The 14,730-nt window shown below is 40.6% G+C and overlaps 1 protein-coding gene across 3 annotated transcripts in view; it reads right to left on the bottom strand.

Moving 5' to 3' along the window:
• Positions 1 to 14,730, bottom strand: part of EFL1 (elongation factor like GTPase 1) — a 117,659-nt gene that overhangs the window by 60,802 nt on the left and 42,127 nt on the right. For all 3 annotated transcript variants that reach the window (XM_073882180.1, XM_025893043.2, XM_025893044.2), the window contains one exon: positions 9,943 to 10,081. In XM_073882180.1, coding sequence (XP_073738281.1) covers positions 9,943 to 10,081 — 139 coding nt within the window. The remainder of the gene's footprint in view (positions 1 to 9,942; positions 10,082 to 14,730) is intronic.

Here is a 14,730-nt window from a genome sequence, read left to right on the forward strand (position 1 = left end):
CCTGCCCCACCTACAAAACTGGAAAAAGGCCACAGTCTGTTTTATTCCAGGGCAGAACCCAGGTGCTTTCAGCTCCCGTGGCTCTTAATACAATTACAGAGGCCTAAGGAGTTCCCTGGCAGATGACAGCTTAAAAAATTAATATATTTCTTTTTATTTTAAGGAAACAAATTATACTGCAATCCCGTGGAATGCTTGGTATTTATGAATCACTATTTTTGTCAGAATATTATTTCAGAAGAATATATACTCATCTTAATAGTTAATAACTTATTGAAAAAAAAAAGAAATAAAGAATTCAAATCTTAACTGATTCTACCGCACACAGCTCATGGACAAAACATGGCCTGGCCTCTCACGGAAGAATCAGTTCCTTCTGCGCTCTGTGTTCAAGCTTGCACACATGCTTCTCAGTAGAAAATTCTTGACCTCTCTCAACCTGCAAGACATAGCCTCTCCTCCTCCCAAACGCCTACATCTGGAGTCAGGCTCCGATCTAAAGCTGGGAGTGGAGCTCCAACATCAATGCTGACCATTCAGTAGCTTCAAGGATTCAGCCCTTCTGCCTTGCCTCTCTGGAAAACCAACTCCCTAACATCTCTGCTACCTGAAGCTTTCTCTTGGAGAAGCTAAGAGAAGCGTCGACTCTTTCTGAGTAACTAGGACTAAGACAGAGAGTAAAGAAGTAGTTTCAGTCACAGCCAGAACATCTAATTTCTTTTCTACATATCCTGCTGGAAGACATTTTTCAGATGGGCTTCACTACAACAAGGGAAGCACCAAAACGCTTATGATGGCCTACTTGGACTTTTTCATTAGATAAAAAGAACTGCTTTAAATAAATGACATGTTAGATTAGAAAAATGTTCTTTAGTCTTCATAATTAAGTGCTTCACTTAGGATTTATTTTCTTTATATGTGTGGCTTTTGCCAGTCAATTAATATTTCCCATGGAAATCAATGGTAATAACCTCGTTACTTAATTAACATTTTGCCCTTTGATATTTTTAGAAACAAAATAAAGGCCACCATCCCAGAGCCTTCTGTTATCCTCATCTGCAAGATGGAACTAAGGATCAGAGCGGTTAAGCACCCCACCTAAGGCTACAAAGCTAAAAACTGCTCAGTGGGAATGTAACCCAGAGTACCCTATCCCCAACCCATACACTTCCCATTTCGCAACTCAGTCCTCAGGGACAAGTTCTATAAGGCAGCACCAATGATGTCAAGTAAAGATATTAACACCATCTTTCCTCCTAATTCAAAAAATATATGAGAAGACATTCAAGATATGAAAAGCTCAAAAAGAAAAACAGAACAGACACTACAGGCCCACTAGTCATCTGAAGAAAGAAGACATTCCCCATATTAGGGTACTCCTCCCTCCTCAACCGAATCATCTCTCCAAGGAGCTACTGCCTTGAACTTGCAGTTTACCTTTCCCTGCATTATTTATTATATATGGATCTGTCCCTCAACAATACACAGTATTTATGTGTTTTTAACCTCTATATAAATGCTTGGCAACTCGCTTGTTGTTTAAATCCACTGTATTTGTGAGCCTGACCCCAGCCAATACGTTCAGTGTTGTGGAGTCATTCACTTTCATTCGGGTATAATATTCTTCCTGAGTATGACTGCACCATAATTTACCCATCCATTCTGCTGTCCATGGATATTTAGACAGTTACCAATTTTTTTTTTTTTTTGCCATCATAAACAGTGCTATTATGAACATCCTCGTACCTGTCTCCTTGTTTAGAGCAGACTTAAAAGCTTCTCTGATATATATACCTACAAGTGGAGCTGTTGCATCTTGGAGTCACATATTCAATTTAGGGGTATAAGAGAGCGTATTTTTCGGGCTTTGTGACAATCAGTTGATTGTCTACTGGAAAAAAATCAAATTTCACCTTATCAACAAGAAGACTATAGTATCAATCATCAAGGACATCTTCCCAACCTTCATTAAACCATTTACAAAAGTCAAATGATTTCCCCATTCTGTCATGCATTAAAAATACCAAGAAGGTCAAATCTGCTCTCTATCTTGTCAGTGCCATTTAACAATAAAAAAAGGAAATGTCCTCTTTCAAGATGGTGGGGAAGAAAATCCCCATCAAATAATCCTTTGTTCTCGCATAATGTCTAGAGAGGCAATGAGCTTATTAACAGACAATTCTTAGGTTACAAACCTGTAATAATCTTCAAAAGAAGTTATATAGTTACAACCGGTTACTTCATTCGGTGAAAAAAGGATGAACAGTCACACCTTAACTGATGTAATAAGCATTTTGCCAAACCATATGCTAACAATTCCGTGTGAGGCCACAGACAAGGGGACTCCAGCCACCCGTGGGCCGGGTGGCGCTGTGAGGGCTGGAAGGACCCACAGCTTGCTGCATTTCTAATGTGCGGCTGCAGTCCTCTGGTTGGGAGGTACACAGAAAAACACAATGATAAAGAAAACAATGTATAAAACTCTAAAGAAATCCAGACAAGGTTATATGAAGATTCAGGCCATAAACACATTCATTTGAAAAATAGAAAAAAAGTGAACCAATTCTTCTAAACAAATAAATGAAATAAAGCAATATATGGTATATAGGAGGTAAGGCTTCTTAAGGATGCTAAACTAATGTACTAAGAACCTGTAATAGATGAGGAATCGATTAATGATAGAAGTAAAAATACAATGTAACAAACAACCAAGTAAGACTGATGAAGAGAAAAGGAAAAAAGAAAAAAACAATTAACACAGAAACAAAGAAGGTGAAATAACATGGGTACAGAGGGAGACAAACCTCTCAGCTTGCTCTATAGATGATTACAACCTTCACAAGCCTCAGTTTTCCCATTTGTAAAATGCATCTGTTTCACTTGGCAGGGAGGAAATCAGATACTTACCCATAAATACACAGAAGTTCCCAGCACACAATAAGCACTAACAGATGCTCATTTTTCATGTCATTATTATAATCAATATCGATACTAGTATCCATTCAAATGAAATAAATAACCAATCTGAAATGCATGATTCCCTATGACAGCATGAAGTACCAAAATCAACGTAAGGAACAGTAAAAAAAAAAAAAAAAAACAAAACTGAAAGGGAGAATAACAATTGATAAAACTAACAAATCACAACCTTGACAACCAACCAGGTAGAGTTGGTTTCATGGGTGTTAATATCAAATTGCTTAAGGACCAGAAAATTCTAGTGCCATTTAAACTGTCCCATAAAACAGAAACAGTGAAAACTGTCCCTAATTTGTTATTCATTTCACTTAGCCAGTGGAATGCTGTTACCTATAATCCATGAATATAAAATAAATATGTATATAAAAAATGCAGATCAGCCAAACTTATAAACACATTACATAAAAAGCCACCAACAAATTGAATTCATTGCTCTATTAACATACTGAAATACATTCAACAGTTGTTTATTCCAGGAATATGTGACTCATTGATATTAAGAAATGTGTTACTGAGATTCATGGCATAAAATGGCTCAAAAAAGAAAGAACATCTATTGCCTGAAAGGTATGGAAAAGACCATTTGATAAAAGTCAACATCTATCTGCATTTAAAAAATTAATCTAGTAAATAGAATCAGTCATTGTAGTCACTGTATTGTTATAAAGACCACGCAGATCAAATCTCCTATATAACCCAGAATAACGTCTGTAAGAATTCCTACAACGTCAGGAATGAGACCCCACTACTGCACCACCATTTAACACTGTCCTGGGAGTTACAGCAAACGTACTGAAACAAAAAGCTCTAAATATAAGAGAAGAGATCATCTCTAGGGGAAATACGTACAGGTTAGAAAACACAGGAAACATGATTATTTTTGTATTAAATATATACTACTCAGCTGTATAATTAAACATGGTTAAGATGGTAAATTTTACATTATTATATTTTGTACCACAATTTTAAGAAACAATATGCTCATATGTGCATATAAAGAGAGTGGTGGTCACCCCTACGGGAAGAGAGAACTCTTACTCAGCCTATCTGCATTTCTCAAATGTACCTATATTATGGCCTACACGATACTGAAAATTATCTTTTAAAGAGTACTTAAAACATAACAGCATTCATATAGAAGAACTATAACATCAAAATAAAATAGACAAACTTATATAATAAAGAAACAAAGCAAGAAAACAGAAACTGAGAATTGAGAAAGACAATAAACCAGATCGAAAGAATCAAACATTTTATGTCTCTAGCCCAGATGATTTTACAAGTGAACTGTTTCCAAACTTTCAAAGAGAAGGTAATTATCACAGCCTATAGAAATTTCCCTAGAATAGCACTGTCCAGTATGGCAGCCACTAGGGACACGTGGTTACTGAGCACTTGAAATGTGACTAGCGCATCTGACAGAGTCAACTTTTAATGCTGTTTGGTCCCAGCCTATGTAAATAAGCACATATGGCCAGTGGCTACCATTACACAGCCCAGCTCTCGAGGGTGGAAGAGAGGACGCTTCCCATTTTGGAAATACCAAGAAAATAAAGGCCAAACTTACTTAGTATCCAAGAGAAATCTGGACAAAATGCTAGTAAATAGAACCGATGGTGTACCACAAGAATGTGCAATGATCAAGTGCTGTTTTTTTTTTTTTCTTTCCTTCTAGGAATGGAAGGACAACTGAATAATCAGGAAATAATTAAATATAATCCATGATATCAATTACAGCAAGCAGAAATGCTCTATAACTTTATCTTTAGATGATGGGAACACATAAATAAAATTCAGTATCTATTCCTGGTTTAAAAAAAAAAAAAGAAGCATACTTTGCTAGCATGACACATTAGAGATACGAACCAACCGGCAGCAGTAAACCTGAAGCTAAAACAAGTGTTTTCATTAAAGTTAGGAGGGAACCAGACATAACAGAACAGCTGTAATGAGCACCTATCATATTTCTATAGGCAATTTAAAAATAAGAAACAAGGCACATTATAAGGACACAATAAAATCACTATCATCTGTAAAAAAAAAATTATTAAAACCAGCTGAAAATTAATCCTAGGAATTGACTAATAAGGCTACTATTTACTGATTAAAATAGATTCCAAGTAAAAATGTTGATAAGGTGTATTTTTAAAAGAAAGTCATATGACATAATAAAAAAAAAACCTACAAAAAAAAAAGAGAAAAGAAATTCACTAGTAAGTGAATTCAATGTACCACTAAGACTTAAGAGTCACAAACTGTTGAGATTTCCTTGGCAACAACAGAATCAAATCTGCACGTAATGCCAAAGGTTCTGACTCCTCAAGTTCCCCACACAACTAAGGACAGACAGACGGACAGACGGACACACACACACACACACACCCTTCATTCAATCTCCACTGACTTCCCATCACCCAGCAACCCACCGTGGCAGAACTAAAACCAGCTAAGAAAAAAGCTAATTAATGTTATTTTCCTCCTGTTGTGAAAAGAGGAGTATCACGTTTCCTCTTATAATATGGCCTTGAAACCTTAAAGACTTAAACACATGGAAGAGTTCTGAAAGTGTATAAGAAAAGGCTAAAGATTTGGAATCCTAATTCAATTTCCCCTCACATTTTAATAGGAGCCTGTAGCAAACATTTATTTTTAGATACGTTCTTGGTAGGGGCTGAACAAAGGGCTATTGTGTGTTAAACACGGGGAGGTCTCTCTGGTCCCATCGATCGGAGCTTTTTAAACATCAGGTTGGAATTAAATGATTTTAAACTTTAAATCAACTATTTCCAGACCACAAACTCTATTCCACACTTATCAGTCAATGTAAGTTCTCCAAGTGAGTTATAACAGAGTTCAAATGTGAACTCTACATCTTCCAAGTGCCAATAAAGGAACTTTCCTTTGGACTTTGCCTATATGCACTGACTTGTTAAAAAAATGCCATAGAAGTTTTCATTTCCTTCTCCAACAGAAATTTTCATCTGCATTTGATCAATCCGACTCGGCATCATCACTGATGAAAAGCACATGGGTATCAGTCATATCATTCTCTATTATGTTCTTATTAAACAGGAATTACAACCTTTTCTCTAAATTAACAAGAGCAAAATAGACAGGATTTATAGGCCTGCCCTGATTGCTATAAACTCTGTTATGTCTTAATTTGTAATATGTGTCCTGTCATGGGCCTGCTAAAATAGAAGAGAACACAAGGAATTATCTATGGTTCATGGTGTGGTCATTTTAAAACACGTTCAGAAGTTCTTTGACATGTCTTCCATCAAAAGGTGGAGTCCATCTCCTCCCTCCAAATACGGGCCGGTCGTGGTGACTCACTTCTGCTACGGAGTGAGGTCGGAGCCAGGGGAGGCTAGGTCCTAAAGCTGACAGAGTTTCTCCGGGCTCGTCCTCCTGGATGCTGCCCTGCAGAGCCCAGCACCGCACTGGGAGGACACCAAGCCGCCCTATGGGGAAGCCACGTGTTCAGGCCCCAGTCCCACCCCCAGCCAAGGCCCCAGCTAGCCAGCAGCAGCCTCCCCACGAGGAAGTGAAAGGAGCCTCCTCTAAGTCCGGCACCCAGGCCCGGCGCTCCCCAGCGGACACCACGAGGCACGGAGACCAGGTGTCCCCCCAAACCATGCCCAAACCGCAGACTCATGAAAAACTACAAGCCGTCTTTGTTTTAAGGCGCCAGGCTTCGGTGCTTTGTTACGCAGCAACAATAAGTGGAACGTGTACATCAATTCGACTGGATTCAGCCATCATCTTACTTTTTTTTAACTTCAAATCTCCCCAAGAAGACAAACCGACAAGCATACAAAACCCAGCTGGGCTGCGTGCCCGCTCTGGGGCAACTCACCGGGCAACCTGGTGGCGGGGGTGCCGTTCCCCCAGCCTGCTCCTCTCCGCTGCTGGAAACGCACTCCTAGCTTTGGGAAGTTCCTTATTAAACACCTGGCTTATGAAACTGCTGCTCCTGAGACAGGTGCTCCAGGTTTTTAATCAACAAACAAGTGGAATTTGCCTGAAAGTGTTGTCCTGACTCTAGTGCTGGTAACGAGGTTCAAGATGTCCCCATGCAGCCACTTAAATGGGTTATCAACCCATCCAAGTAACCTTATCAGAAATTCACTGCCCCTCAATGGACACTAGGAAGGGAAATATCCTAATTACTTGAAATAACATTTTTTTCTCTAAGAAGCACAAGCCTGAAAAGTTAAACCTGGAAGGGACCTGAGAGATACTCTAGTTTAGGATTTTTTTCAACCAGTGAAAAACCGACATAATCCATGAGAGACCTTCATGACACAAGTACTAAGAATTTTTACCTCGCTCCATCATCACTGAAATGTCAACCCACCATAATATAATGGCAACTTGAAACTTCAATTCCATTCATATCTTAAAACAAAATGTACAAAATATAATTTTGTGTATATTTTATAGCTATAGCAATAAAATGTCCTCCATATGATGCTATTTAATATTCCATCCTTAAAGTTTAGAATGTATGATAAATATAACAGTATGTGATAAATATAATAAAATAAGTCCTGAGAGTCTTCGGGAGTCTTCCTTAAAAAAACAAAGAGTCTTCCTTAAAAAAAAATTTTAAAGTGGCTATTCTATTTTTACCCCAAGAAATGTTAGCAATCACTGCTCTAGTCCAAATCATTTGGGGAAGCTGAAGTCCAGAAAGGTTATACAACCAGCCCGAGGCCATACAACTAGTTAGTGGCAAAACTATGACCAGAATTTTGGTATACTTATGTTTTCCAGTCCTGCATGGGGCTCAATTGGATCTGGATTAATAAAAGGAAAACAATTATGTTAGTTTCAGTTCAAAAGGCAAATCAAAGTGGTTGGCTGGATTCCCACCCCTTCAAGGTTACATTCGTAACCCTCCTCGTGGACTATCTTCCTCCTTAACATGAAGAAACAGAAGCGCCAGCAGGGCCCCAGGCAGGGCCAGGCCTGGGCGGGAGGAATGCGGCTGGCAGCGTGGATCAGCCAGTTGAAGGCTACTCACAACCCAGGATCCCTCGCCTCTCCTGCAACTAGGGCTGGCCATGTGACAGAAGTCACCAACAATGAGAATACAGAGAGAGACGTCACTAAGTGAGCATTTCTTCCCAAATGAAAACAGAAGTGCTGTGAGAAGACCTTTGGCCCTTGTGCCCTCTTCTTGCCAGGACTGTGCGTGTGATTCCTGGAGGTCCCAAAGCTGTCGTGGTCCCCTGGGGGCAAAGGCCGTACGCTGAGCACTGCAAACAATCAGACAGAAGGAACTGGCCCCCTGAGGTCGCAGGAGAGCCATCACTCCAGCCCTGGACTATCTATCCTCCAGCTTCCTGTTGAGTGAAATTCAAAACTCCGCAGTTGGTTTTTGGTTACCTGCAGCTAAACACAACCTAACTCCTATGCAAAATAAATCTGGCTTTCCTCTTCCGTCCACTTAGTCCCGAAGTGGTGTGTCCATCTGTGTTGTTTCTACACAGCTAAATTTGGTGAACAAACATTTCATCACCTGCACCATCACCCCAGCTCCTACCAAGCACCCCACCATTATTTTGAGATAGCAGTAAACGGAAATGAAGGCACACCTCTTTTCTCCAAGAGGAAGACAGCTTACAAAGGTCTCCTGCAGCAGATGGTGGGCAGAGGGCTGCCCTGGGTGGCAGATGAAAGACAGATGGTTTTCCTCCTTATAAACTGCAGAATCTCAGCCCTGGACAGCACGTGGAGATCCAGAAACCATTGCTTGTCAAGTCCCCAGCCTCTACCGGGGAAAGACTGCCAACACTGGCCTTAGTTGGAGGAAACAGGACAAAAACCTTTCACTCTGCAAACGCCTTCTCTTTCACTTGAGGGTTGACCTTAGAGATGTTCTGCCTTACCTTCCATTTAAGAAACAAAGTGGACTGAGTCTGAGCAAAACAGTAATCTTATAACCAAAACTAGAGTATTTTCCATTCTTCATTCCCATGTCCTTCCTGATAAAGTATTTTTTTGGCTGTGGCAGCTCAGAGTTCTATCAACTGTCAAGGTTCAATGGCATTTGTTAAAGGAATGGAAGAGAATGGGTAACAGTGATGAAAAGCTAGGAATTCTACTAATTCCATGGTTCTCCACCAAAAAATAAAAAATAAAAAGAATTATAAACTAAAAAAAAGAATGGATCTCTGTGAGGGAGTGGCAAAATGCTTAGGCAAATTTCTTGGACTCAGGTTCACAAAATCCAAACAAATCATTAGCTGTTCTGGACCAGTAGTCTAGACCATTTCTCGAAAACATAAAGAGAATTCCCAGCCCAAGCAATCACCCAAGAAATAGCTTTAGAGCTGACAAACACCCTAAGGGTTCAGAAACCGGCAGTACAGGGGATACGGCATTCCATAGCACACACGGGGTTCCTGTGATGCTCCAAACGCAATTCCTCAATCTGAGACTTCCGGGTTGCATTAAGGACCTCAAAAAGTGAATTCTGCACACAGAAGCAGAAGCCAATAAACATTATGGGGTTGACAAACAGTATTTATGGACGTAAGCTGATTACTACTGGTAAAGCAACATTCAATGGATTAAAAATATTGGAAGAAATCACATCAGAATTCACATCAGAATAGTTTCCAGTAATTTAGAACCGAAGTGTCTCACTCATCAGACTTTTATGTGAGCAGGAATTCCCCTTCTTGCTCCCAACCAAATGGAACCCCCACTTAAAACAGAGCATTCGCAAATTACTTAAGCAGTGCTTTTTAAAACAGAACTACTGTAACTCACAGCAAGTTACCGATCCACATGCTAATTGCTCAAAGGTGGTATGTTAAAATCTAAGGACACCAGAAAAAAAATAACCACACTAAAAGAGATCAAAGTCATTTCCTTCTAAGAGTTCATGTGTTGGGTGAGCTCTGAGAACAGAGTGCAGGTACGGAGATATGGGGCACAGTGCCGCCTTACCTAGCACATTTCCTGGAGGTACCTCCTCTAGGCCTTCCAGCTCCCTGCCCATCAGAAGATACAGGTTTTCTAGGGTGCAGCACGCCATGTGGGGGATCGGGGGAAGGTCATCGAGTGGAGCGGAGAAGCCTAATGGCACCTGGGCAAAGAAAAATGGTTGAAGAAAAGTTAGGAGGCATTAACTACAGACATTACTTAGAATCTATACAGTTATTCCTATTCAGAGGTGAGACGGTACAGTCACACTTCATGTAAACCTGAAATATGGAAATTTGAAATGGTATGAAATAAAATATGAAGTAGTGAAACTTCTCAAATACTGAAAAACTGTCAAGAATTCAACAGTCATAAGCTTTTTTATTTTAAGATTTTATTTATTTGAGAGAGAGAGAATGAGAGAGAGAAAGAGAGCATGAGAGGGGGGAGGGTCAGAGGGAGAAGCAGACTCCCCGCTGAGCAGGGAGCCTAATGCGGGACTCGATCCCGGGACTCCAGGATCATGACCTGAGCCGAAGGCAGTCGCTTAACCAACTGAGCCACCCAGGCGCCCCAACAGTCATAAGCTTTATGGCTCAGGAATACGAATCCGCTGTGACCTGTACCACCATATTAGCCAATAAACACCCCCCCCCCCACGGCCTCCTGCCAGTATTTATGTGAACCACGCCACACACCAGTTCTGGTGACAACTGTGCTATGATTATTACTATCCTCACTTCAAATTGTTTCAATCTTATTATAATGCCCTTGGAGCTTTCAGCAAGAACAGGTGCTAGTGTTGAGCTACACATAAAAATGACTTTGGAAGAGTAGTCAGATGTGATAAAAATGCCATGAAAATGGCCAAGCCACAGCTATTATATGCTTATGTTGGTAATCTGGAAGGGAGCACACTGTGAAATGCTGCGGACACTGATGAGAAGACCGAGCACAAACACAGCAAAAATTTGCTGCCAGGATAACAGGTTTATGAGCTCATCTCCTGTCGTATTCATTCTTACAGACATACCGTCTCAAAGTATGTACGTTTTGCCAAGAATTATTCAAGATGTTGAAAAGTATTCACGGTATTGCCTTGAATTATTCAGCAACCTCCATATAAATGCAAGTGCCCTGAAAACTTGTTTTTGGTGCCCCTGGGTCCAACGCACTACGGTACCACTATCTGTGAAGTGGGAAAAACGTGAAGTTACAGCACATATAAACATAACTAACATCATGGAGCGAGTGACCAAAAAGCACTAGAGGCAAGTAAATTCATGAAAGCCCAGAGGAGGGAGAAGCTACTGTGTTGGGGTAGACTTGGAAACCCCATGAGAACGTTGGCCTTGCAGGCACATGCCACATTTAAATGTGCGTGTTCTGACTCAGAGCCAACTCCGCAGGGGTAGCTCTAAAGACACACTGGGAAGACATACAAAACAGAAGGATGAAACAGGGAGAAACAGAATTATCCACAGATAATATGATCACCCACCCAAACCACACGTAAAATTAGTTAAGACAATTTAGCAAGGTAGCTAGACACAAGGACAGTATACAACAGTTAGCTGTCTACATCAGCAAGAGAAAAAAATATTTTTTTGAACAGTAACTTTTGGAGTAGCAACAAAATATAAGATACCTAGGAATAAGTAACAAAAGTGATAAAAATGGAGGAAATTATAAAACTTCAATGAAAAACACTAAAAATAACCTAAATAGATATGCCTAATAGAGTCATAGATCCTATATTGCAAAATGTCAATCACACTAAACACATGGGCTGATTTAAAGCAATCAGAGTCTCAATGGAGCTCTTCACGGAATCTGACAAAGGGACTAAAAACTTACATGGAAGAGTAAAGAGGAGGAAGCAAGGCACTCACCAAAAAAAAAAAAAAAAAAAAAGTACAGGACATGGCCTTTTAAATATCAAAATATTTAGAAGGGAAGTCAGCACTGAATAGAGACAGTGATAGAGAACAGGAAAAATGAAGTCTAACAGTTGAGGAACAGACCAATTCACATATGAAATTTGATTTATGACAGAGCCGGCAGAGCAGTGGGCAGAAATGGGAGTATTCACTGAATGGTGTTGGATCAGTTGGAACAACCGGTATTTGTATGGGGAACAAAAATAAGATTGGATCCCTTCTTCGTATCATATATAAACACTGAATTAAACATTTAAACATAGAAAGGCAAAACTTTAAACTTTAGAAGAAAACATAGGTGAAAATTTTGCCTCTGAAACAGTCATAATTTTAATTTTCTTAAATGAGATACAAAAGGCAAAACCCATAATGGAAAAGACTGATAAATTCAACTACATTAATATTAAGAATTTCTGTACATTAAAAGATACTAAATAGAAAATGTGACAAGTCCCAAACTAGAGAATAATCTGCAAAACTTAAAAGTGACAAGGAATTAGTATCCAGGTTATACAAAGAACATCTAAAAACCCGTATCAAAAAATATGTGTATATAATACAAGTGAAAAATAGGCAAATGACCCAAAGATATCATCACAGGAAAAGACATGAATGACCAATAAGCATATTAAAAGAGTAATAAGGAAAAAGTAAAATAAAACCTCTTGAAAAGACCATACCATATGCATCTGAATGGCAAAAATTAAAATCCTGACCATAACAAATTCTGGTGAGGCTGCAGAACACTGGAATTGTTAGGCACCCCTGCTGGGAGTGTAAATGAACAACTACTTTGGAGGACAGTCTGGAATTGACCAGGTAAGCCGAAGATACACATACTCTATTACCCAGACAATTTCACTAAGGGTGGATTACCTAGAATTTCGTGCAAACGTGCACAAGGAAATATGTACAAAAATATTCAAGATATCATTGTTTAGATTAGCAGAAAATGAAAGGACCCAAATACATAATAACAGGAAAATGGAAAAATAAAATGTTTGTTTATATAATGGAATACTATGCAGCAACAAACAATGAAAGCACAGAAATAGACATCAATGTGGATTAATCTCACAACGTTAGGTAAAAACAGTGAGTTGTAGAAGAATAACTACAGGAAGATTCCATCAATACCAAGTTCAAAAATAATGCAGCCTTTCACAGTGCATATAATAAGTGGTAAAACAGACTAAAGGTAGCCCCCTATAGCTTCTGCTTCCTGTTCATACCTTCACGCAATCCCCTCCCCCTGGGTGTGAGGGGGGCCCGTAGCTTACTTCTCATCAATGGCATACAGCAAAGGCGGCGGGATGTCACTCTCATGATTACGGAACATCACGCAAGACTGTCTTGCGAATACATTCAGCCTGGACCCTCTTGCTGGCTTGAAGGAGTGCAGCCAAGCTGGGAAAGTCCACAGCATAGGAAAGCGCAGGCTGCTTCTAGGAGCTGAGGGCGGCTGACAGCCGGAAAGAATGTGGAGCCCTCAGCCCCACAGGTACCAGGATATGAACCCTGCCAACAACCTAAGTGAACCTGGAGACAGATCCTTTCCCAAATGAGCCTCCAGAAGGCACACAACCTGGTCAACACTCTGGTTGCAGCTTTGTGAGACACCAGGCCAGACCAGCTAAGCCATGCTTGGGCTCCCCGCCCACAGAAACTGTGAGATGATACAATGTGTATCGTTGGCTAAATTTGTAGTGGTTGGTAATATGCAGCCACAGAAAAGTAACCTAAGGGATGAACACTCAAGTCCAGTAAGGTTTATGTCTGGGGTATGTGTAATATAGTCCCCTTATTTTTAAAGCAGGTTGGAATTAAGTTTTATGGGGCCCCGACCGCTGGAGTACAGAGTCATCTGTGCCATCAATTCATTTCATCGCTGCTCCTCGAGTCTTGACACACGAGAAGTGATTTCAACATCTAGGCCCACGAGAGCAAAGATACACTACGTAAAGAAGACAAATCGGAACGCTCGTGGAATTTATAACGCCCAATAAATCAGTACTACGTTAAGTAACAATTTCTTACTCATCTTGACAGTTGAGAGAAAAAGGAAAAGAATTAGCCACCATTTGACCCTTCCCGATAAATAACAAACTATCAGCCATGTCTGAACCGAGGTGTTAAGATGTGCATAACTGGGTTTATACATGCCATCACAGCCCCCATAAAATAGAGCCCCAGGCACAACTGCCGTGCTCCTGCCTGCCGAAGCAGAACACGCCACCCCGCGGGGCAGCGGGGCCACCACCCCAGCAGCGTGATCTCCGAGGATTAAACTGCTAAAACTGGTGGAATAAGCATTCAAGGCAAGTTGATGGCGGGCCCTCTCCAACGCCGCCCTGCCCCGTCACTTGCCGCCAAGTCCAGTAGCTTCTCTGGTTTCCCTTCAAGGAGAGGAGCTTGTGCTCTCCTCGGGACACGGCATGTCCAAGTTCTTACTCACAGCTCCTTGCTGATTGTGACTCACTCTCTGGACTTCTGGCACCTCCGTCATCCAACGACCGTTGTAACGTAACTATTACGTATATACCTTGCTTATGAACCTACGTGCTGAGGGAGCGGGAGCCTGTGGTTTCTTTCTTGCCCTTTGGCTCAGGTGTATTTAGATGCTGGCTGTTCACCTGCTTCCAGACCTTCCTGATCAATTTCTGGGATCCATCTACCATGCAACTAGGCCTGTCACCTGCTCTTTGCCCAGGCCTTTGGCCTGTGCCACCCAGTTTTTGGATCTCCGTGTTTCCTGAAGATCTGCCACTGCCCTGGCTCCAGCATGGCAGCTCTTCCTACCAGTTCTTTTTTCTGGCCCTCAAAAGCCTTGTAATTCGTTAGATAAGGCCTGAAAACTGAGTTCATATCCTGG

Source organism: Callorhinus ursinus, unplaced genomic scaffold (assembly GCF_003265705.2).
Source record: "Callorhinus ursinus isolate GAN/ISIS: 27379988/994484 unplaced genomic scaffold, GSC_fseal_2.0 scaffold45, whole genome shotgun sequence".
NCBI lineage: Eukaryota > Metazoa > Chordata > Mammalia > Carnivora > Otariidae > Callorhinus > Callorhinus ursinus.